Source organism: Mustela putorius, unplaced genomic scaffold, assembly GCF_011764305.1.
Source record: "Mustela putorius furo isolate JIRA1106 unplaced genomic scaffold, ASM1176430v1.1 tig00000242_pilon_pilon_pilon, whole genome shotgun sequence".
Classification (NCBI taxonomy): domain Eukaryota; kingdom Metazoa; phylum Chordata; class Mammalia; order Carnivora; family Mustelidae; genus Mustela; species Mustela putorius.
In genome coordinates, this window is record NW_025421325.1 from 14,269,762 (window position 1) to 14,295,855 (window position 26,094).

Below are 26,094 nucleotides of genomic sequence, written 5' to 3' on the forward strand. Positions count from 1 at the left end.
CGTTCATTTGTGCAATCTCTCCAAATCTATGCTCACACTTCCTAAACACCTAACAATTCAGGACACAGCCCCCACAATTGAGAATCATCTACCCAATCTATTAATAGTGCCAAGGTTGAGGAAAAGAATGAGAATAAATTCTCCTCTGCCCTGAGGACAAGGAATTTGGCAGTAAGCAGGTAATTCATTTTGAGATTTTTCAAAGCCAACTACAAGGACAAGACATCTTCGAGATCTTCACATTTGTTTTTGGCTTTATATCCAGACATAAATGTCCCTGTTCATTAAAGCCTGTTCTTTTAACTAAGACTCCCCTCTCCCCTGGCATCAGACACTGCCAGCTACATGTAACTTACATTTTAATGTGAATGTTATCCCGCACAGGAAGTGAAAAGCAAGGAGAAGAAATTACAAGGTGAGGCGGTCCTTGAGGTCTTCTTTGCCAGGTGATCCCTGGGAGGACATGCTTTACTCTCTCTTCCAACTCCAGTCTGGGCTCTATTTCAAGTCTTAGAATGAATGAGGACCTGGGCATGCAGGGGAGGGGCTGCAGCTGGGCAGAGACCTGTGCTCATCCTCTGCTCTAGGCTTCTTCTGATACCAGTGGCATATTCTCTGCCCACACTACTCATACGGTCTGGAAGACAAGGGTTCTAGAGTTTCCCAGATGTGAATGGGAGAAATGAGGGGGTAAATAGACCAACTTGGAAGATCAGTTGCAATTGCTAAACTGGAAAGGACCACCAAGGTCTGCCCATCCCTCTGCTTCTGGAAAGAGCTGCATTGTGGAAAGATCAGCAGAACAAACTAGGAAATTCAGAAGGTTTGGCAATGAGTCATTTAGAATAAAGGGATGTGTCCATTCCACATGGGAGAAGCTACACCCAGATCTAGCTTCCCATAGAACTCCTCAGTGGGACCCAACTTCCAATAAAGTCTCTCATTTCAAGACGGATATTCCCAGAAAACTCCCTACTTAGCTGGGACACACAATTCAGACTGCTCAGTACCTGAGTCTTGACCCACACAAAAGATAGTTCTCGTGCTTTCAGTAAAAAATAAAAATAAGTTTAAAAAGTATAACAGGGCCAGGGCCTTTCCATGGAGTACAAAGCCACGGTGTTCATGGTCACACCAATTCTGGCACACCTCTCTGGAATCACAGGAGACAGAGAACTTGTAAATTTTGTATGCACATTTGAGTGCCATTGTGGTATCTATCCTCACTTAATCCCCACAGATACTAAAAAATCTCAGAGAGTAAGAGTTTAATTTGGTTATTTAAAGATTTATTTGTTTTTGAGAGAGAGAGAGAGCATGGGGGAAGAGGCAGAAGGAGAGGAGAGAGAGAGTCTTTCTTTTTTCTTATAATTTTTTAATTTTTTTATGAACATATAATGTATTATTAACCCCAGGGGTACAGGTCTGTGAATCGCCAGACTTACACACTTCACAGCACTCACCATAGCACATACCCTCCCCAATCTCCATACTTCACCACCCTCTCCCTACCCTCCTCCCCCAGCAACCCTTAGTTTGTTTTGTGAGATTAAGAGTTTCTTATGGCTTATCTCCCTTCTGATCCCATCTTGTTTCATTTATTCTTTTCCTACCCCCCAAAACCCCCACATTGCATCTCCACTTCCTCATATCAGGGAGATGATATGATAGTTGTCTTTCTCCGATTGACTTATTTCTCTCAGCATAATACCTTCTAGTTCCATCCATGTCATCACAAATGGCAAGATTTCATTTCTTTTGATGGCTGCATCATATATATATATATATATATATATATATATATACATCATATCTTCTTTATCCATTCATCTGTTGACGGACATCTAGGTTCTTCCCATAGTTTGGCTATTGTGGACACTGCTGCTATAAACATTCAGGTGCACATGCCCCTTCAGATCACTACGTTTGTATCTTTAGGATAAATACCCAGTAGTGCAATTGCTGGGTCATAGGGTATCTCTATTTTCAACTTTTTGAGGAACTTCCATGCTGTTTTCCAGAGTGGTTGCACCAGCTTGCATTCCCACCAACAGTGTAGGAGGGTTCCCCTTTCTCCACATCCTCACCAGCATCTGTCATTTCCTTACTTGTTAATTTTAGCCATTCTGACTGGTGTGAGGTGGTATCTCATTGTGGTTTTGATTTGTATTTCCCTGATGCCAAATGACGTGGAGCACTTTTTCATGTGTCTGTTAACCGTCTGGATATCTTCTTTGCAGAAATGTCTGTTCATGTCCTCTACCCATTTCTTGATTGGATTATTTGTTCTTTGGGTGTTGAGTTTGATAAGCTCTTTATAGCTTTTGGATACTAGCCCTTTATCTGATATGTCATTTGCAAATATCTTCTCCCATTCTGTCAGTTGCCTTTTGGTTTTGTTAACTGTTTCCTTTGCCGTGCAAAAGCTTTTGATCTTGATGAAGTCCCAATAGTTTATTTTTGCCCTTACTTCCCTTGCTTTGGCGATATTCCTAGGAAGACGTTGCTGCAGGTGAGGTCGAAGAGGTTGCTGCCTGTATTCTCCTCAAGGATTTTGATGGATTCCTTGTGAGAGAGTCTTAAGCAGACTCCTCACTGAGTGTAGAGCCCAGTCTGGGGCTTGATCTCCACAACCCCAAGATCATGATCTGAGCCGAAACCAGGAGCCTGATGCTTAACCGACTGTACCACACAAGCACCCCTTAATTTGGTTGTTTAAACTTTTATGGAATATTTATTTAAAATTAATCTTCACTAATTCTTATTGTCATGAGTAAATTAAGCATAAACTGTATGAACGGTTGAATGGAAAGCAAATGCATGCTTTTTAACTTAGTAGTAATTTACAAATACCAAATGCATATGACACCTACTGCTAGATAAAGGGAGTGACTCATTTTATGTTGTGCTTTAAAGTTTCAGTCTGCTATGGAATTGCCTGTCCTTGCTACCTGTCTGTAAGGTCCATCATCAGTATTCTGGGACAGTGATATAAGAACATTGTATTTAAAAAAAAAAAAAATTCTTTGGGAGAAGAAGAGCTGAAGGGATTAACTCCCCTCCATGATGAAGAACTGTAACTCTCTAGTGAAATGTTTTAAGCTCAAGGATACCTTGGGAACTATGTGTGCAAATCAGTTCTTGGCCCTGTTTTATTCTTAAGATAGATGACATTTATCTTTTTTTTCTTCTTCTCAATAGTCACTTCCTTGTTAGGAAACTGCTCTTATTGGGGAAAAAAAAAAAAAAAAAAAAACAGCCAATGAAGAGCAAACCACAGAACCTAAAACCAACAATCCAGGAATGGTGCCGAATCATCCGCGGTTTTGGTCAGCCCCAAGTCAAATAGTTTGAGGTTTTTAAATGATCGACTTTATCCATTTGCAAAGGACCGTGTGGTGAACCACAGGCCATGGTCCAGCCCACTTCTCTGATTGGGCTGTTTCTCTGGGTCATGTTAAGGAGGAGGTAGACAGCACATGATTCTGAGCAGGTTCCAAGCACATCCAAACAGAAAACTTTCTCCCTTTTTTTTTTCCCTTGAAAAAAAAAAAAAAAACTCTGTGCCTATTTACTTGGTTATAAGAGTGTTCATAGGTTGTAGAAGCTACACCTTGGATCAACTAGAAGATTCTTGACTGGAGGCTTGCTGAGGGCAAACTCCTTCAGTTTTTATTTCAACCTCAGTCCTGCAGTTCTAGATTGACAGTTATTTTCTCCCAGCATTTTGAATTGTCAGTGTCTTCCAGCTCCCACTGTTGTTGTTAAAAAGGCTACCCATGGTTTAAAGTCATCTTTGCAGTGATCTGTCTTTTCTATGCGTTTAAGATCTTCTCGCATTTATTTGACTGAGTCTGTGAAAGATCTGAGGACTTTACGTGTGGAGGCTTTCCTCCAAGGAGGATTTGTGTTGCTTCCTCCAGGATTTAAGAGCAGTGCTGACCCAGAAACACTCCTGCTCACCTCCATCCCAGGCTTAACTACAGAGTTTCGGGTTCTGGAAGCGGATGGAGCCTCAGGGCAGGACGCAGCGCCCCCTGCAGGGATGATGCTGTACTTGTTCTCACGACCACACGGCTTCTACGTGGAATTCACTTCTCTAGCTTTATGACATTTGGGGTTTAGAGGTTTTAGAATATTGTTTTTCTTTTATTCTGGCCCTTGGTGATTTTCTTTACTCCTATGAGCACAGAAAAGCCAGAATAACATTTCTTCTGCATGTTTTGTGCTGGGAGAGCTTCCCAGAGTACCTAATTAGCCGCAGTACTGGGAACAGTGTCCCAAAGACTCTTCTAGACAGCACTCCCATGCTGCTCCAACTCAGCGTTCCCCACACTTCCTTTCTCTCCACTTGCGCCCCCCACCTGTCCCAGTCACAGACCCTCCCGGCCGTGACATGGACTGTGCCCAGGGCTTCTGACAATGACCTGTCCAACCAGGAGTTAAATGCTGCGTTTTTAAACAAGGGGATTTCCTGTCGTGCTGCCTTATAAAAATCTATACTAAAGGGAATATGTATGTTTAAAATAATGTAAAATTAAGTAATATAATAACTAAAGATAATGTGGAGAAGTAAAAATGCCCCATCAGGAGATGGATCTTTGACTCACAGATAAGTCTCCAGGGTGTTCTCTGCCTCAATTTTCTCATTGATAAAATGCCCTTGCCACCCCATAAAGTTATCAAATACCATAATATAGTGATGATTCTATTGCCCTTTAGTATAGTTTCTTGAGAGGGCTTTCTCTGACTTTAAGTATGATCTATGATCTTTATAAAGCAAATGTACTATGTGGCCACAGAAACTGAGCCATATATGTTCTCTATAAAGAAAAAATTGTTTTGTTTTTTTAAAATAACTTCATAGATTCTCAGACTCCCAGTAACAGAGTCTGAGATGGGTGTGGATCGGGTAAAATCTATGCCATCATCATCAACGATGCAGTGGCATGCTGGATCCTGCTAGAAACTGAGGGTAAGAGTCAGTTGTGTATGTCGTCATCCCAAATCTAGGTTCTGACTTCACACTGATATTTACATGGCAAAAATCGGCAAAGGCTACTTTTTGGTATTTTGTTTATTGGGAGAGCTAGCTGTTAGACGTTACCAGCAAACATTCTTGCTGGTGCTGCTGGAGGGGAGAGGGTAGTTCTTAGGTTAGTATGAAATGAATCCTCAGATCTAACCTTAATTTTGGAGATCTGAACGGTACTCACGAGACAGTCCATCCTGCCTCATAATCTACCTTCGAAAGCAACAAGAGACCTATTATATGAGAGCCTTCTCTAATGTTCCCTGCAAAAATGCTATAGAACAACACTGGCTGTAAGACTTGAGGCCCAGTTGCTAAAGTGTCTTTTTGAAAACAACCAGGAACACCATTCCTACTCCTTGGACATGCTTCACTATTACATAAGAGATACATACAGACTCTTGCCAAGGACCTGTTCTTATTCCTCAGGTTATAGTTAATGTTTTCAGAACAGAATTTTCTCTCTGAATTCCTGGGAATTCTTAACTTGCTACCAATAAAACAGTGCTTTGATTTAAATTGAAATAAATACCAGTAGTCTCTGTTCTTGACTACTACATATAACTGATCATTGGTTTTCCAAAGTAAAATTTCCAGAATCCTAGGAAGACTGGGTCATTTAGATAAACTGAATTTTTTTTATTAAATGAGAAGTAAATTAGACTCTTTTCTATCAATGCTGGTGTTTTAAAAAATTTTGCTGGGTGGGCCTGGGTGGCTCAGGCAGTTAAGCAGCAGAGCCTTGATTCCAGCTCAGCTCATGATCTCTGGGCCCTGGACTCAAGCCCCAGGCTCGGGCTCCATGCTCAACCAGGAGTCTGCTTGAGGTTCTCTCTCTCTCTCTCTCTCTCCCTCTGCCCCTGTGCCCATACACACACACACACTCTCTCCCTTTCCATGAATAAATAAATAAATCTTTTTTTTAACTTGCTAAAAAATGCTGAAATGTACTGTTTTACTTTTTCTTTTAGCAGAGTTCCATGGCCAAACGATTTTCAGTAAGAGTTATATTTCAGTCTTTCACTGAAGCCAGAAAGCTACCTATTTAAATGAATGTCTCTTTCACCAAGTGGATCAATCAGCTAAAAAAATTGAACGGAAAAGGGGAAAATCCCACTCACTTTTGTTTTATGAACTATGATAAATCATTATTTGACCGTTCACTAGACAAAATACATTGCAAAAAAGATTTAATAAAGATAGTTGCTATTTAGTAACGATAACATTAGATACTCACTATGCAAGTTCAGTGTGTATCTACTTTTAGTATTTATCCTGAGGAGCTAAATGTGCAGTTTCTGATAAAGTGGTTTTTTCACATCAGCTGTCATATCAACATTCTGCACACCAAATGACTAGGGGAAAGAAAAAAGTGTATTCTCATGTATCATCCCTTCTAAACTTTGCACTCTTAGAAAAGCATCCCAAAGGTTGTTTGTTATCTAATCAGATTATTATAGACTTTATGTCCTTTTTTCCATTTTGTGTGTATATTCTGAAGCTTAAAAAGTCTCCCCAGTAGGGTGCCATCATGTCCTGTGAGCATCTTGTCTTGGAGCCACTTACCTCTCTGTTTAACTGGGAAGTGTTTTTCTCTAGTGCTTGTTGATGGCCTTGCCTCTGACATCCTAAGGACCAGCCTCTCCTTCCTGACTTGGCTCAGAAAGCTTTTCAATGCATGGATTTCACAGGACTGAAGCAGGAGGGAACGTCATGAAGGAACAAATTTCAAAACACAGGCTGGCACTGGGACTTGGTTAGCTTCCCCAGAATCTGCTCATCCTCCCCCTGCCCCACCCACTGCCATAGCTATCCATGTCTAGCAGTTCCTGCCCTCTGCCTTTGTAAACAAGTTTTCTTCTCATCAGCCCCTCTGACTCTAACCTTTTATTAAGTTCCCAGAATAACCAAACAGTCCATTTGTTACTACCTGATAATTCTAAAATTTGTTCTATTGAAAAGTCATCCTGAAACATTTTGTGAGTTAGTGCCCCTCACAGCAAAACCTAGAAAGTCAATTTGGAAAGCATTTTCATTTTTTAACAAGTTGTACGTAGACATGCATGTAGATATCAACTTATATTTATATTGACTCCCATTAGCAAGAAGACTGTGGACATTGGCATTAGCCCTCAGGTACGCATTTACCACAGCTACAAGAAAGAGAGACCCTTGCAAGACTAGAGTGTCAGTTCAGAGGTTCACTGCTATATCCCCACTGCTTCTCAATAAGAGAAGTGTGGTGAGAAACATTTAGGCTTTTAAAAATTGCTTATTTAATAAATTGAGTTATTTTACAACACTCTTTGTTCTACCTCAATCTGGTCTGCCTAAGTCATTTAGGTTACTGTGACTACTTTCTACTCTTTCAGCTCTCAATCTGTGTGTTGCTATTTTTTTAATACTGCAAAAAAAATGCACTGACTTGAACTCTTAGGATCAAGGTGGGGATTGGAAGATGGTACAGTTACTATGGAAGACAGTACAGAAGTTGCTCAAAAAATCAAAAATAGAACTGCTACATGGTCCAGCAATTCCATTTCTGGGTATATATCCAAAGAAGTTTAAAGCAAAGTTGAAGAGATCTTTGCACACCCTTATTTGTAGCAACATTCATTCACAATAGCCAAGGTGAAGCAACCCAAGTATTCATGGACAAATGGATGGATAGACAAAACGTGGTTTATACACACAATGGACTACTAATCAGTCTTAAAAAAAAAAAAAAGGAAAAAATCCCATCACATGCTACTACATGGATGAAGCTTGAGGACACTGTGCTCAATGAAAAAGCCAGTCACCAAAAAAAAACTTAATAAAAAAAAAAAATTCCACTAACATGAAGTACCTAGAGTTGACAAATTCATGGTGATTGCCAGAAACTGGGAGTGGGGTGGGGAGAAGGAAATGGAAATTTGTTATTATTTAATGAGCATATAGTTTCCATTTTGCAGCTCTGCCACTGCAGGAAGGGTCTGCACCATGACCACCTCATGGTTCTCTGGTTCTCATCTCTCCACACTTCAGTGTTCCCATCTGTAACATGAACAAATTGAGATAAACCAGGCCTAGGATTTTACGATCCTTCAGTTTATTTAGCCCCTAATCCAAACAGACCTTATTCAATACATACCCTGTTTAGAGACCACTAACTGTGGATCATGTCAAAATACCAGGGTTGGCTCTGAAAGCTTTCTAATTACAATATTAATATCTGTGACTGTCAGAGATAGTTGTGATTTATAAGTCATACAACATTGTGCTCAATGCTATTACATCAAAAGAGTTTGAAGAACCAGTGGGGAACAGGTTTCCTACTTAATTCCATTTCTTTTCACCTTCTCTGTTCCATCTCATGTTCCTATAGGTTCTGCCACAGGCTCCATTCCTTCCACAGTGTTATCTTTCTCCGACTACATCTCTCGTCCAGAAGGCCACACCAGCATCGTCCACTTTGACAAGGATGAGATTGAGAAGAGCTGCCGGGTCTTGATCATCGATGACTCCCTCTATGAACAGGAAGAATTCTTTAGCATTTCACTGAGCCTGCCAATGGGAGGGCGACTGGGAGCCCAGTTCCCCACCACCAAGGTGGTTATCCTAGCTGATGGTGGTGATGGTAAGTCCATTTCCTGCTTTCAACTCTTGGCAATAACTGTCTTCTTCTTACACTCTTCTTCTTACACTGTCCTTCAACAGTTGAGAGACAAATCTCACTTAAATTATCTATTAAAGGAATATTTGGTGTTCCTCTTTCTCCAAAAGCTGTGAATGGCTTGTCAAATATGTAGATATCACCAACACCAAAAACAAAATAGCAGTTCAGGGAGATAAAATATCTGTGTATAACTTTACTAGGAAAAAAAAAAAAAGCCTAAGAAATGACCTAAGACTTGAAAAGAAGCCAAGAAGAGGACCAAAGTTTAGTATCTGGTTCCCCAAACAGGACTGCCCACAGGGACCCTCATCTTAATAGCACAAGGGAGGCGGGCGGGGGGGGGGTTGCTCACAGCAGGAGGTACGTGAGTTTCAGATGGTACAGGGGTCCCATGGAGCACCCATGTATAGGCACCCAGACTTCTCTTCCTACCCCTATGTGCCAGGGAATTTGGCTCCAATTCCTAGGGAGCCCAGCTGAAATTCAGCCAGAGAAGAGGGGGTGTTCCTCACACCTCAACACCAACCCCATGCCCCAGATATGGTAAGAAGTAATAAGCTCAGTATGATTTTCCTAGGTCTCCATTGCCCTTTTTACCAGAGGCACTTTCAAAAGAGATAATGTAGGTCAAGCCAGAGGCAGGATCAGACTATTTTATTACTGTCTCAAACTGCTTCATCTCTCAAATGTGCCTCTATCAGGATTGGAGTGGTCATGAGGTGCCGTGTTCAGATCTAGACAAGATTAAAATGACTGCTACCTCAGACCCAAAATTAGGGTGACTGCTTTATGGCTACACACAGAGCTTCTGTAAAACTGAGAGCTGAGTCAAGAGACAGAGTAGGGGCTGGAGAGTGCACACACCCTAGCTGGTAGGGTAGATGTGTTCCATGTTCTGGGTGACATGATGCTTTTCTAGCCACCAAAGAATGAAGGAAGATGAGGAGTGTGATCAAAGGTTTTTTTTTTTTTTTTATTTGTTTGGTCTCTTAAGTGGGTTTATTTGTTGATGTTGTGTCCTATGGACAAAATCTCAGAGTTGTACAACAGACTAATTTGGCTCCATTAAGAGGATAAAAATCATCATGAACGTAAGTCCATTCCAAAACATATTTTCACAAGTATCAAGGGCTAAGGATAAGTATAGACCCTGAGGCCTAGGATTCCTTTATTTTGTACTTTTCTTTTCAAAAATTTCTCCATTAGAATTAAGAGAATGATTGTTTTTCTTCAAATGTATGAATTTTCACAGTATGGAAATTTAGAATTTGTATTATCTTCTCTTCTAAACCAAAAAGTTATTAGGAAGTGTCTACTAAGAATATCAATATGATTATCCAGTTTTTCTGGAAAGAGAAATGTTATTCATAGTCTTAGATGTAAATTATCTCTTGTCGTCCCAAAAGAAGTAAAGGAAAATCTGAGTAAATTTAACTAGTTGAGACTCCTGAAAAATCCAATACCTCAAGTCTATTTGATAAATATGAAGGGCAGTCTGAAAGGAAAGAATGATGATATGGTGTTTTGTGGTTTTTGAAGCTCAAATGAAAGACTAGATTCTTTTTAATATCAGGGTTATGATTATGATTATGATTAGGACTAGAGCACCTAACTCTTACTGAGAACTAGGGGAAATTTGCTGGCCTGAGTTCCAGAGACTGAGAAGTTCAGGGCAAAACAAGAAGAAAGAGAGAAGGACTTCTTAGATTATTCTACATAATTTTTTTTTCTTAGTAGCTCTTTCCTTTTCCAACCAATTCTCAGTTTTCTCTAGGGAGAAGGACTTCACATGAAAAGATGGAAATCTATAAAAAGAAAGTTTCAAATTCCTTTTCCCTTCACTATGATACCTCTCTCTATTGCCAGAAAGGTGATGTCAGTACAATCTGAGTTTTCTTTGCTGGACCTGGTTATTGTTCCAAGTATACAAGGAAAAATAAAAAAGGGCAGGAGAAAAATGAAATAGAATCAGGAAGTGAAATGCCAAAGTGATGAGAGCCTGCACTGGGAGCTTAGAGACTTGGATCCTGAACCTGGGCACCACTACCAATCCAGGTGACCCTGGAGCTCTTTGCCCCTCAAGCTCTGTAGAGCTCAATTTGCCAATTCATAGAAGAAGGAGGTTTAAATGTGTTGTCTCTAGGGACCCTTCCATCTCTAGAATTTGATGGTTCTTGAAGTCATTTTAAGATGAAGGTTTTAGTTAATTAATACTCCTATCCATAAAATGAAGTACCCTGCAGAAGATTTGAGTATTTTTTAAATAAAATTTTTCATGGACTTAGAAGCTTGTGTTAAAATTTTACTACTAAAAATTCGGATAAAGAACAGAACTAATCATTGAACTTGAATGGTCTTGTGATTCAGGCTATCCATTTTGTCTTCTATTTCTCCAAGGTTTCTCCCAAATAAATAAATTCCTATTATTTGACTCATGATATTTTTCCTACTTGGGTGCTAGGAGACCTCCAAAAGTAAAGCTGTATAGTTTTTCGTGTTTTAACATTTTCCAAGCATAGAATGAGTTACACTTTGATAAGGAAATACATTACAGTCCCATCCACATATTTAGAAAGACATGTTTATTAAAAATCTTCCTGAAAAACTAAAGCAAAATTCAAGAATAAGATTGACTTTCAATGATTCTCTTTTTTCCCAACAAGAAGTATATTTCCTTCAACCTCTTTACCTAACACTTTCTAAGACTTTATAAAAAAAAAAAAACAGAATGTACCCTAAAACTACAAACACTAGAAATGGTCATAAATGATGAGACAAACAAGAAAATTAGCAGGTCTCAGCATGGACTACAACTTTGTTGGTGAGCTCAAAACTGAGTTTACTCATGGAACTTGGACAGAGCTTCCTGACCCACATGTCAATGTTTGTATGTGCAGTAAGACATGAATGGCTGTCAAGGGGTTGGACATGCAAGTTCATTGGTCAGTGTGGTAGGTGGAATAATAGCCCCCAAATGAATCCATATCCTAATCCCTAAAATTCATTAGTATGTTACCTTACTTGGGAAAGACTGTAGATGGGATTAAATTGAGGATCCTGAGATGGATAGATTATCCTGGATTATCCAAGTAGGCCCAATATAATCACAAAGGTCCTTATAAGAGAGAGGCAGGAGGATCAGTGAGAGAAAAATGTGACGATGGAGCCACAAATATCAGGGTTTGCTTCATTAATTCTCTGTATATCCTGGTAACCCACTTTAGCTACATTTTTCTCTCTCTTTGACTATGTCATTTATATTTCAAGTAATAAATTTATATATTTAAGTCATGGTGGCCACCGATACAACAGGTTGACTAATCAAATTCCAGTAGTGAAAGCCAGAAATGCCTGAGATGAATTTTGTTAATGCCACGGCATTATATGAACAACAGAGTCATTATGTGAACAATAAATTAAGATGAACTAAAGGGGACTAACCTGTAGGGGTAACTGTGCACAGGAACATTGCTAGGTGAATTGGGGAGACCCCGGACCCTGAGGCCTAGGCTTACCCTATCCCAAAGATGTTGCCAAAGGCATGTGGTCTTATCACAAGAGAGAATTCAAGGACAGACACAACACAAGGGATGAGCAACACAAGGAGGAATATTTATTTAAGCAAAATTGCACTCAAGATGCGAGAACAGGCAAAGGAGAGGGACAGAGAGACAGCGGCAGAGAGAGATACACACCCCACAGTTTGGGTTTCTATCTTTTATTGAAACTTGTTAACAAGAGGGGTGGAATATTCGTTACTTGGGGTGGGAATTTCTGGGAAGCAGGGTTTTGTGCCTTATTTGTCTTCCTTATTTGGTCAAGGATTTCCAGCCTGCCTTGTCAGCCATCTTGTGTCTGTCTGGGTTGATCTGACTTCCTGTGCTTTGTTTTGGAGTGCTGCCAGGACTGGCCTCTGACTTTCCCAACAGCTGGGCATGGCTTCCTCTTTACTGGCCTCCAGGAATCTTATTACACCTAACAGCCTCTAACAGGAATGTGCAAAAATAAATAGAAGTATTAGTATCTGTTTCTTGAAGAAATATTTTCTCTTTGAGTACTGACATATCTCCACTTACTTTTTACTTTAAAACCATAGTAGTTTTAAATTTTCCCATGGTTAGAACAGAGAAATTGTGAACTCTCCAACACCAATATTAAAAAAAAGGAAAAAAATAGAACAAAAAGGGAAGAAAATCAACACAACGTCCAGTATATGATACATAATAACTTGTAGTATTATTTGAAATGATTTTAGTAGATACTTAAATAATTAATTCATTCAAGTAACATTTGCAGTGGCCTATTGTGCACTTAATATAGAACCACAAAGTCATTAAGGTCTTTCTTCTGCCTTCTGTCACATCTGACTTGAACTGTATGTAATTAGACTATTCTCAAACCCATGGAGGCTTTTGAATGCGGGGAAAAATCATGTGCAGAAATAATTGGAAGGCTTTTAGTTCAGTATAATCAATCGTAATCACTACACATTTTTCTGAGCCAGTCACTGTTAATAAGTGTTGAATCCAGGAAACCTGCTTTCAGATACTAAAATATTTATTGAAGATTGAACACTTTGCTAAGCTTAAAAATACCCCAACACCCATTCGTTAACATATCTTTTTTCTTAAAAGAGACTCTACATGGGTAGCAACCTCATAAGCAGGAAATCATTTGAAAAGCATGGGATCTTAGCAACACCATCAAGCCACAGAAACACCTCTATTCCTGGGAAAATACTGCTAGGGATCCTGGACCCTCAAGGTCCATGGTCAGAATACTCTTCCTTTCAACATGGCTGAAAGGGGGCAGCCCATTCCTTCTTCCTCCAGCTGCTTTCCCTTTTCTGGGTTCCACACAAAGTGAACTTCAGCCAAAACAGTTTTGCTACAGATGTGACCATACTAATCTAGCCACACTCTTCCAAGACAGCCTGGTGATGTTCCCTTAGCCCAAGACTGACTCTACTGAGTCAGTGCCCTAGGATATCCTAATCTCCTTGGTCAGAATTAATGATATTTCTGAAAAGGCTTTCTGTAAAATTCTAAAGAGCGGCTTCCTCCCCCTTCGGGTCCCCAGCAGGCATTCATTTAGCAGCTGTCCTTGAATGACTACTGTGGGAACTATTTGCACTTTGGTCACTAGAGTAAAGACATTCAGAGGTTTTGCCATTCGTGACGCTAATGGTTCCTTTGAATATTACCACTTCATCTTCTCCTTGAGAAAACATCCACGGTGTTATTAGCATACCTACCACATGATCATAATCTTTTGAAATATTGATGTGAAACAGTAATTCCCCTAATTCGGTTTTAAGCATTAAACTTTTATCAAACTCTAATGTGTATTGTATCTCAGGTAGTAATAAGGTTGTCATTTCAACCAGGAATAAAAACAAGTGTCGTACAAAATTGACGATTTGGGGAAATACGGAGGAAAGTGTATGCTCGTTTTCCAGGGTCACGATTTTGTATGTAATTGGCCATAGTCTGAGCACTTATTAAATACCAATAGTGCTTTCTCTATTTAGATGTGTCATGTCCATCATCATGTATCAAAAGCATGTTTTCATTTAGGCCAACTGGTGACACAGTGTCCAGCAATCTAAAAATGTGCTCAAGTAAGTCGAAGGAAAATGTTATTTTTTTCTAGTTAGAATTGGGATGAAATGGGTGGTTTTGGGGGAGTTTTGTTGTTGTTGTTTGGTTGGTTTGGAGTTTAGATAATTTTTTTTTAGAGTTTATTTATTTATTTGACAGAGAGTGATCCCAAGTAGGCAGAGGCAGGCAGAGAGAGGGGGGAAGCAGGCTCCCTGCTGAGCAAAGAGCCCGATGCAGGGCTAGATCCCAGGACCCTGAGATCAGAACCTGAGCTGAAGGCAGAGGCTTAACCCACTGAGCCACCCAGGTGTCCCTGGATAATTTTTTTAATGGAAGAATAGTATGTTCCATTAGTTTCACAACACAGTGATCTGACAGCTCTGCGTTGTTATGTTCATCGCCAGCATAGCAGCCATCAGTCACCATACACAGCTATTACAATACTAATGACTATAATCCCTGTGCTTTACCTTTTCAGGGATCCAATATTTTCATTCTGTTTAGCTAGATTCTGAGAAATGTTTTGCTTCCTTAAACAGAGAACAGATATCCCTTGTCAAATGCCAAATATCCCTTGTTTAAAAAGGAATATCTCTGTAAGGGGAACTACTGTGGAGTAATGCTAAGAAAAGAAATCGTCCATGCAAACCTGGGTGGCTCAGTGGGTTAAGCCTCTGCCTTTGGCTCAGGTCACCATCTCAGGGTCCTGGGATCGAGCCCTGCATCCGTCTCTCTGCTTAGCAGGGAGCCTGCTTCCCCCTCTCTCTCTGCCTGCTGTTCTGCCTACTTGTGATCTCTCTCTCTCTCTCTGTCAAATAAATAAACAAATAAATCTTTAAAAAATAAATAAATAAGGGAAAAGGAAAGAAATCGTACAAAAGAAGAAGCAACCTAACCACCAAAGATCTTGGCCCTACCTGCCACAGGAACCCTTATAAAAAACATCAGCTGCATGAGGCCCGACACCAGAGAACACGGCCAATAAGTTAGCTGAATGCACAGCAGGCTTCATATGCATTCACTATGCTTCAGACTTTAGCTTCCAGGGGCTATACCAGGGTCAGGAGGGAACTGAGGACACTTGTTAATTAGCAAATTATGTCTGTTTTATATATAAACACTTAAACAGGTTTCTGCTTTTCTACCAAGGATGGGTTTTTTTTTTCCCATTTTTAGCATGTACTTTGAAAACTTACAATCTGCTACAAAAAGAATTGATGTCCAGTTTCATAGAAGGCTGTTAGTTTCGTCCTGAGGCAATAAGATTTGCATAACATGCATAAAATTTTCCTATAAAGATTACCAGCTAGATTATTATCTTCATCATTAAAAGGGTAGCTAACAGAATAAGGACAGATTTAAGAAAACATTGTAAAGAAAAATGGTACATAATCCAAGTGTCACTTTGGTGAAATCAGCACATCCAACTTTTTTTTTAAATATGGTTAATACCGTTGCATGGACTAAGATCAACTTCAACACATAAATGTTTTTAAAACTTGAGAGACATATTGTGGTGCTGTAAAACCAGGAACCATTTGGAAGGAAGAGCATCGCTATTGGTAGGACAATTGCCATAGGCTTTACGAGTAGGAAAAATTTATTTCAGGTCTTATTCTTCAATTTGGGTGCCATAGTTCACCTTTTGAAGCTTGCACTTTCATAAGATGTATTTTGGTTATTTTGCACTGATTGCCACTGTTGGCTTGCACGTGTCTTTCTGGATACGCTTGCTGCATTTGACATGGTGACCCCTTATTCTTCTCACTACTCTCTGCTCTTGATTTTCCTGGTTCTATTCCTCTTGTGCTATCAGTTTTGTCCTCCCCTTCCTCTCCCCCGCCCTCCTCCCTCCCTTCTTCCTTCCTTCCTTTCTTTTCATTTCTTTTTCTTTTTTTTTTTTTTTTGTCTCTCTTTTGAGCCCTTTCCCATCTACCAGTTCCCTTAAAGTTTGATGCCCCCACTAAAATTCCCTTTATTCATCCATGTGGAGGATTATATCACCTATTACAGGATTGACTGCAACTTATGTGCTAAACCGCTCAAATCTTATCTCCAGCCCTGACCTGAATTGAACCCCGAATTCACACATTAAAGCCCTCGACCTATCTACTTGGATATCCCATCACATATCATCTCTGACCCTCCCTTACCCCCATTACAGACTCTTTCCCCTCCTATTTACCATCTAAGTTATTGACAGTCCCACTCCCACATCCACAGAGCATCCTAGAAGCCCCCTACATCTAACCACTGGGTGCTGCTCAGGGCACTTAACACATTCTTCTCCCACTTCAATCTTAATACTGGTGCATAGTTCAAACCATGCTCATGTCTTACCTGGATAATTGCAAAAGTTTCCTAATTGGTAACCTTAACTCTTCCTTAAATCTGTGGCTCACACTGAAGTTAGATATCCAGAAACAACAACAATAACAACAACAAACCCGACCATATTTCCACTGCTTAAAATTGGTCCCCACATGCTATAGAGTCTAAAACGTAAAGACCCACCCACTTCAAATGGTCCATGTCCCTGCCGGATCTGGCTTCTACCTCCTCTCTCACCGATTCCCAACAACTCCTTACTCTCATCGCATACATCACTTAGAAACAAATGCTTGTTTTCCCCCCCAGACACTGGGCTTCTTCAGTCTTATATGACTTTTCCATATTAACCACTTTGGAACATTCCTCCCACCTTTCCCATTGGTCCATTCTCATTCATCCTTCAGATCTAGCACAGCTTCGTTTCTCTCCGTACTCCTCTGAGCCTTGAGGCTGGTTCCTTCTTTTGTCAAAGCACTCGGGAGCTAACTGACTGAAATGGATGTGGTCACCCTCTCATACCGAAAACACCTCAACAACAAAAACTGCGTTTTTCTCTACACCCCTAGTAGCTACCACAGTGCTTAGAGCATAGAGAGGATGCTCAGGAGATGCTTCACCAAACAACAAAAAATTGAATTTGACTACATGAAGCCTGATATTAAAGAATTAATATTGACTCACAGGCATCACCTTTTTCTTTTCTAAGAATTCAGAAATCATTCTAGAATTTTTCTAGAGAGTAAGCTTACCAGTTTGCTTCTAGATTTTATTGTATTTTCTCTGCTGAGGTAACTGAAAAAATCATTTTCCTAGCTTCCATCTTTGGACATCTATCCTGTCCTGAGTGGTTTCTCAAAGTTTACCAATAATGTTCCTGTCACTTCATCTGCAAGTCCCTTTTGTATCTTGTCATGAAATTTCTCCGAATCTGGACATTGAGTTAATATTAAATGATGGTCATGTCTCTTTTGAGAGCTTCACTTCCCAACTTGTCATATTCTTTTTCCTTTATTTCCTCTAGAAGAGAATTCTCTTTGAAAGGAGATTAAAAACACATTTACGGCTGTGGAATCAATTTAATATAAGGATGATGTGGTCAAAACATCATACACTCATAAGTGCCCACCCTTAGGGATAGAACTGAGACAGGGGCAGTAATCCCTAAGGGTGGGCACTTATGAGTGTATGATGTTTTGACCACATCATCCTTATATTAAATTGATTCCACAGCCGTAAATGTGTTTTTAATCTCCTTTCAAAGAGAATTCTCTTCTAGAGGAAATAAAGGAAAAAGAATATGACAAGTTGGGAAGTGAAGCTCTCAAAATACTGCCCCTGTCTCAGTTCTTCAGACAGAGTGAGGCCAAAGAGAACTGGAGATACTGCTGGGCAATGCAGAGGAACTGTTTCCTCTATTTCAACAAATCCCCTGATGCTCAAGACACAGAGCATCTCAGAAGAGTTTCATGCACTTTTTCTCTAAGTGACACCATCCTCCTCTTACATCTGGTATCTGACCATATTCATAGAGACTTGATCCATTTTTTTCTCTGCACAGCAGCGTAAGTGACCCAGATGTGTTTTCCCTTTCTTACTTCTTGCCCTTCCCTGATACCATAGAGAATAAGTTCGCTGCTAAAAAAAAGATCACTTTGTCCCAACTTTTTAGAAAAGAAAGCCTTTGTAATAAGTTCAAAATATATCAGAAGTGAGTTAAAATTATCCATTTGACAAATTCTTGAGTACTTACTTATATACTAGCCTCTGTATCCCTAAGGGTGTAATGACACTTGGACTATGGTCACTGACCTTGAGAAGCTTGTATCGTTCTAAGAAAAATACAGAACTATGTGTGAGCTTGTTAGCTTTAGCATTTTGACTTTTCCCGGAATTCGTAAATCGAGAGAAGGAGTTCTAAGGAGACCATTTGAGAAGTAACGTGCGTCATGTGCAATATGGAGGACACAGTGAGTGGAGGTCTGGCTTTATCTGGAACATCACAACATAGGAGGCAAGCTGGTTGGCTGCTCTGATGGATGAACAAAAAAGAGGAGCCGCATCAGGATTAGGCAGTATTCCTAGAGTTGATCAAGGTGGCAGGGGTGTTGCCATGGACCAAATGTGAGCCTTGCACACAGGAAAGAACCGAAATAAATTGGTCTTAGGTCTTGCCTAAAAGCGCCATCTAGAGGGGTGAACAGTCCTCAGCAGGAGCATTGCCCATGTTAATGGGTTGAGGGAGGATGAAGTGACCAGCAAGAATAGGGAGGCATCATCCTCATCAAAGCAGCAGCAGATGAGAACTATCCAACTGTGGGAGTGAGGGGTCTCCATAGAACACACAAAAGTGGCCATGAGAAACAGAATCCGTTTTCTCCATCATCTCAGACTAGAGAATGGGATCACCATGAGAATACCCACAAGAAAATACTTCCCTGCTCCTCTTGCCTCTCCCCGCTTTTTCCTGTCCCAAGCTCGGAGATATCAGAAACATTCATCAGCAGCAATGGGGAGATGCTGTGAAAGGTCTTGGCAAGAAGAAAAGAGAGGATGCCACTCCCCTTCTCTGAGTGCAGAGAAGGTGAGCCAGTAGCAAGTGTGGCCCATCACGCAAGTATAGAGCTATTCAAAATGTTAGGAAGCATGGGGTAAAGACGCCCTGATTCCTTGAGGGAGTTATATACAGCTTCCCAAAGCAGGTAACTCTTACTAACAGTCTTAAAGAATGAGTGGAAATGTGTGAAACTGGCACTTTGGGAAGAGAGTTCCAGCTCAGAGAACATCACCAGCAACAGTGGAGACTTGTAAACACATGGTGTATTGGGTACATGGTGAGCTGTTTGATGCAACAGGGCACAGGGCCAGTTGTGGTGCCCAGTGATTCCAGAAAAAAATGGACTCCAGTCGAATAAAGATAGGTCTTGTCCATCATGATAACCCTTTCAGTAAAACTTTCCTCACCATTAAGAGACCTACTAACATACATCCTGAGCAAATAATACTTATTATCTTGGTTTCTACCTTCCAAATTTTTTAATTTAACTCAGATGTTTTCTATTGTATTAGGCTTGCAAAGTTGTCATCTCTATGATGTCAACTTTCCATTTACCATCAAGGGTCATTCCTCTGTGGTGAAGCTGCTTCCTAGTCTTTTCATTTTTTTGCCTCCATATTTCACAGTCTAAACAAACATTTGTTTCAAATCTTTTCATGGCAGCACATCTAGTATTACAGCTAGATCTTGTGCAAGGTTTAAATAGTCATCTAGGTTCATAGGCTACTTTCTGAAACACAGAGAGCTGGATATAAACAGATATCCTTGTAAAAGTCCCAACTTTCTAATTGTCAAACTTCCCCCCCCTTCAGGAAATATATGCTACTCTTCCACCAGCACCACACCCGCCCCCCCCCCCTGCCAAAGTCTGATGCCCACTCTGGCTTCCTTCAAACTTCTCTTTCTGGGGAGTCCCCTCTCTGCTTCCAGGGGAGCTTTCTGGCATCTCAATTGATGGAACCCTGCCTCCTCCCAGATTCCTGTCCATCCCCTGTGATTAACAAATATCATGAGAAAAGAAAATGGCAGCAGTCTCTGAATTCAGAACCCTGGTCAGACTGTCCCTCAACATAAAGAGCAATTTCTCCTGACAAAAATCCTTCCAAATTCCCCCACCATCTTTTCCCAAATAATAGCTGACTTGCCTGAGTTACAGCTAGCTGGCCAGTTTTCCCCAATAGGGAAGTTTCTTTATATGACAGAAATCTCTTGAAACAGAAAAATGAACAGAATTCTAACCAACGCTATCTCACTGCACCTCCTGGAGTCAGATTTGTGACACAGTTTGTGTGTATGTGTGTATGTTTTGTTGTTTTTGCCTTGAGCCTGTAGAATCTGTCAAGTCTGATGATTGTGACAAATACCTAGGGTCACAGGAGCCAACAAGATAGTTGGCCTGGAGGGCTGAGGTATTCTTAGTTTGTCTTTTGATGCCTCCCCAGAGCCTACCCTGCGCTTTGGGAACGCTGAGTACCATGTGGAGGAAAGTGCTGGCTCCGTGGAGATTCGTGTCTGGAGGACAGGCCCGGACCTTTCCCAAGCGTCATCTGTCACTGTGCGCTCCAGGAAGACAGAGCCAGCAGCAGCAGAAGGTGAGAGGGCCATTTAAAAATTATATCATTATCAAATATCATTATAATTATATCATTATCAAATTATATCATTATCAAGATCTACGTATAGGATGGGGCATAGTCTGTCAACAAGTCTTTCAAGTGTAGTGTGCCTGGTCTGTGTTGATAGACTCTGGTTTTAAGTTTTTCTTATCTGAGCACATAAACGGTCCGCATAGGTAATGACTTCTGCTGTTTATAAAATAAATGGACTATTCAAAAAGCAACCTCTATGATTTATTCCTTGACTGGCTTGTCACGGACCCAAAATAACTTTCCAAAAAAGTTCAGAATATTTGTAGATACCGTAGATTGCTCATAAACAGGATTTCAGACCAGGATATCCCTTTAATGGCTGAGCAAGGCCCATCTCTGTGAACATCCAGGCCCCTGTTAGATGTTAGAAGGATCGAAGGTTTGCACTCCGGACTCAGGCGTTTTCCTTGGCTTCAAGCAGCACGTCCTCATGTCCCACTCACCTTAGCCTCTCTTGATACAGACAATCAAGGCCTAGCCATAAGAGGAGCTAGACGGTTCTAAATAAGACTTCCTCTGGGGAGCCAGTCAGCTGCTCTACCAAAAAATAAAAGAACCCCAAAGGTAGAAAAATGCAACAGGAAAAGAAGGGGAAATTTCCACCCGCATTTTCTCATTTACCACCTGCGACTTTTTAGTTTTTAGTCTTCTGGGTTATGAGCAGTCAGTTAGTTCAGGACTAGCATCATCTGTATCCAAGACAATGAGAATATTTTAAGAGAAAAGCACAAATCCTACAAATAAAACCCAGTAAAGTAAAAGCCTATATGAAGTAATGAGGCATAATGAGAATAAAGTAGGCATTTACCTCTGAAAATGTTTGCCGCATGTACCCAGAAAGTTAAGGACAATAAAGAGAGCCAGTTGGGTTTAGAGCACAACACTTTCTCTTAGAAGAATTTGCAGGTTATAACCCTCCAGTGAATATATGATAGCACATGGTACATGAAACTAGTAATGATGCTTACAAGGGTTTTTTTTTTTGCTTTTTTCCCTTTTTTTTCTTTTCCTTAATTTTCAGAGAAGATCATTTTTTACTCTCTGTTTGTGGAAATGAGAATAAATAGATTAATTGGCTCATTGGACTATTTGGCTTGTGCTTGGGAAAATAAATTCGAACTCATTTAAACTCCCCTTGCACACAAGTCATGATCCTTCTGGGAGCTCTCAGGTAGGGACAGACTAATAGAAGTAACACAACTGCTCAGCTTGGTTAATTCACAATAATAATTATGCATACGTGGGTAACTATACCATTATAACTTCTTACATAAATAATAATGATAATTTCCTTGTACCGGATGCCTATTATTTGCCAGACTCCGTGCTAGAATTCTTGCTGTATTATCTCTAATCTTCTCAGCAACTCTGTAAAGTAGAAGTAATTACCCCCATTTTGCAGTTAAAGAAACTGAGACTCAAGGAGGTTAAATAATTTGTGCAAATAAGCAATGGACTCAAGATCCAAACCATCGTGCAGAAGATCCCAAGGTCTCTCTCCCTTACTCTTCTGCCTTTACAATTTTCAGTGTAATCTTGTTTTATTTTTCTTAACATAATTATTTAATGACTTTTTTTTTCAAAGTATTTTCGTGGGTGCCCGGGTGGCTCAGTCGGTTAAGCATCTGACTTTGACTCTGGTCATGATCCCGCATCAGGCTTTGTGCTGGGCTTGGAGTCTGCTTGTCCCTCTGCTCCCCCTCACTGCTCATGCTCTCTCTCTCTCTCAAATGAATAAATAAAATCTTTAAAAAAAAATCTTTGTAACAATCTCAAACTTACAGAAAAGATCAGTACAGTGAAAAAAAAAAAAAAAAACACTTTTTTTTCCTGAACCATTGAGAGCAAGTTGCCAATAAATTTGCAATCATCTCTGAAAACTTAGAATGCCGTTCCTGCAAAGACATTCTTCTCTGTGACCCCGATGCAAGCATGAAGTCAGGAAATTACCCTGATACATTACCACACTCCAATCCTCAGACCTCATTCGAGATCCGCCAGGTGTTGCCCATTCTCTACGGCAAAAGGGTCCAGTCAAGACTCCCATTCTGTTCAGTTGTCGTGTCTGTTGAGTTTCCTTCAACCTCAAATAGTTCCTTGTCTTTCCTTGATTCTCATGACCTTGATATTTTTGAAGACTGTCAGGTTTGGTCTTGTAAAATGTCCCCCAGTCTAGGCTTGTCTCATGTTTCCTTGTAATTAGATTCAAGCTCTGCATCTTTGGCAGGAAAGTTTGCAGACATAACATTGCATTCTCCTTGGATTCTATCAGATGGCACACGGTCTCCATTTAGCCCATCAGTGGTGGTGTTAACTTGGATCACTTGGTTAAGGTGGTGTCTGTCAGATTTCTCCACTATGAAGTTGTTTTTCTTCCTTTGCAATTAATAAGTATTTTATGGAGAGATACCTTGAGACAATATATTCTGTTTCTTGATTGACACATTTATTTCTATCATTTAAAGCTTTCTATTTTATTCCACTGCTTATACTTTATTGCTATCATGACACTTGATGACTTTTTAAATAACTAGCAAAGAAGTTATAGGATCAGGTGACCCAACTTACAAAATAATTAATAATTCAGGAAGTCACAGAAACTCCATGTCTTAGTAAAACCAAGCAGAATGTGGTAAGACCAACCAAGTATCTGGCTAAGGTGAATGAGTGAAACCTAATGAAAATAAAGTTCATGATAGTGACCTTAAAAATTAAAAATTAAAAAGTAAACTTCTTCGTTAAAAATTGAAGTGGCCTTCAGAGAGCCTTCAGTCTCTCAGTGAGATTTTGGGGGAAGTGCTTGGAAGGTGATGTACCTGGTCTCAACATGGAGAGCCCCGAAGAGGACGGGCCATGGTCATGGATGAGTGACTATCATGGCATTTGGTTGAGTATGGAAACTCCCCCTTTCTGGGGATCGAGCCAACAAAATATGATTCTGAGGGTGCAGTGTACGTAGAAGTATGCTATCTTTCTCTGAAGGAAGTTTTCCTCTAAAGGAAAACTTATGACAATGAATCCTACAGTCTCACTATTGACTTTCCCTTTCCCACTAGCTGGAATAGATTATGTTGGCATCAGCCGAAATCTGGCCTTTGCTCCGGGAGCACGTATGCAGATATTCCAAGTGAGGATCCTTGATGACCTGGGACAGCCCATCTTGGAAGGTCCAGAAAGGTTTGAATTAGTTCTCCAGATGCCAGAGGGTGCCGCGCTTGGAGAACCACATAAAACCACCATTTTCATCAATGACAGCATCTGACTGTAAGCAGAGTGCTTGGAGTTCCCTTGAATAAAAGACTTTAAGGACTTAAACACCCAAAAGCATCTCCTAACAACAGAATGAAACTGTACATATTTAGGTCTTAGCAACTCTGGGATAGCAATGATATGTACTGCCGTTGGTGTTATATATATTCTGGTGGTATGTGAGAATGTAGTTTATGTGATTGTATGGATACATATAGAGAGAGAGAGAGACATATACAGAGAAAGGATTGAGCCCAGAAAAGATGAGACTGCTCTTGCTTTCCTTGTCCTATTTTCTTTTACTTTGTTTCTAAAGCTAGTGAAAGCCATTGTCACCAATTAAATCAAAAGTAAGAATAAAAGGGTCGACCTCTCTTTGCCAGTTGGTGCTGGACAGAAAGCACCTTTCAACGATATACATACTGTCCCATTCTTTTAGTGTTTCAGGTTATTGCGATAAGAGTTCCCTGACTGAAATTTGCAGAGAAGCCCAAAGCCCAATTACTCGATTGAATTACTACAATTCTTACTCAGAGCCACTTAGGTGGTAGGGAGTCCTTTCATCAGCTGTCCCTTCCTTTGCAAATTCCTTTATAAAAGAGAATAAAAAGGGGCACCTGGGGGGCTCAGGCGGTTAAGCATCTGCATTTGGCTCAGGTCATGATCCCGGGGTCCTGGGATCGAGCCCCGTATTGGGCTCTCTGCTCAGCGGGGAGTTTATTTCTCCTTCTCCCACACCCACTGCTTGTGTTCCCTCTCTCGCTGTCTCTCTCTCTGTCAAATAAATAAATAAAATCTTTATAAATAAATAAAGAAGATAAAAATAAAATGATTTTTTAAATGTAAATATCATGAAGAAGAATGAAAAGTTGAAGATTTGTGTAAGCCCCAAACTGCCCAATTTGTTCTTAACCAAGTTTAAGTTGGCAGTATAAATACCATCAGCATGCCTCAACTAATACCACTAAATCAGAGTGTCCAAATTATTTTGAAAACCATATCTTCAATCTAGTCATTATCATTATGCAAATCCTTTTTAAATTTGTGTTTCAGACATGACTAAACCTATTCACAAGCCAACAGGGCACATGATAAAAAACACTTAAAAAAATTTTTTTTCAAGAAACCTTCCCCACGGATGCTGAAGAGAGGACAAGGAGGCCCTTAGCTTCCATGTGGTCTGCCTATATAGGTAAAGAAGTCCTTATCTATCATCAGGCTGGGTTTTGCTTCCTTGCTGGACAATATCGGCTTCCCCAACCAGAGAGATTTTTCCAAGCTACCTTGCAACTCTTGATCTCACTTGCCCTTCTATAAAATGAGAAATCTGGCCTCTATTTCCAGTTCTAATTCCTGTCTGAGTACTTATCTGCCAACAGGAAATCACCCTCCCTCATCTTGTAATTTGTCCAGCTATCAGGATCAAAATTCTTTTAAACTCGGGATGCCTGGCTGGCTCACAGTGGAGCATGTGACTCTTGATCCGAGGGGTTGTGAGTTCAAGCCCCATGTTGGTTACAGAGATTACTTAAAAATAAAATCTTAAAAAAGATCTTTAGACTCAATTCAACAGATATTTGTTGGGCTTCTCCAACATGTCAGAAAGATATGAAACCTTCACAAATGTTCAAAAAAAAAAAAATAATGAAAAAACGACATACAGGCTGGGATAACTCTCAGACACATCCAACAGTCCCCAAGTAAAGCAACCATCCTGAATTTCCCACTGAGTACCTCTGTGCCTAGGAAAAATCCATATTGTCAGCTTTGTAGAGAAAGCCACAGTGGATAAGTTTTGAAACTGAAATTAATCTCAGTCTTTCGGAGTTTTTCCAGACAACCCCTCTCTCTCACTCTCTTGTTCTGCCTTTTGTTAAGTAACTTCATTCAGAAGAATGCAGTATTTATGCATACATCTTTTTTCCTGGGTGACATTACCAATTGTGCTTTCTGTACAGTCTGCTCCATTCCTAGTTTCCTCCCAGGAGAACATGCCAGGAAAACTACATTTTTTAGGCTTC

At 40.2% G+C, this 26,094-nt stretch overlaps 1 protein-coding gene across 1 annotated transcript in view; it reads left to right on the forward strand.

Moving 5' to 3' along the window:
• The window catches only part of FREM3 (FRAS1 related extracellular matrix 3), an 86,003-nt gene extending 61,281 nt beyond the window's left edge, over nt 1–24,722 (forward strand). The window contains exons 6-8 of the mRNA XM_045078353.1: nt 8,400–8,651; nt 20,618–20,767; nt 23,881–24,722. Coding sequence (XP_044934288.1) covers nt 8,400–8,651; nt 20,618–20,767; nt 23,881–24,086 — 608 coding nt within the window. The 3' untranslated portion in view covers nt 24,087–24,722. The remainder of the gene's footprint in view (nt 1–8,399; nt 8,652–20,617; nt 20,768–23,880) is intronic.
• The last annotated feature ends 1,372 nt before the right edge of the window (nt 24,723–26,094 follow it).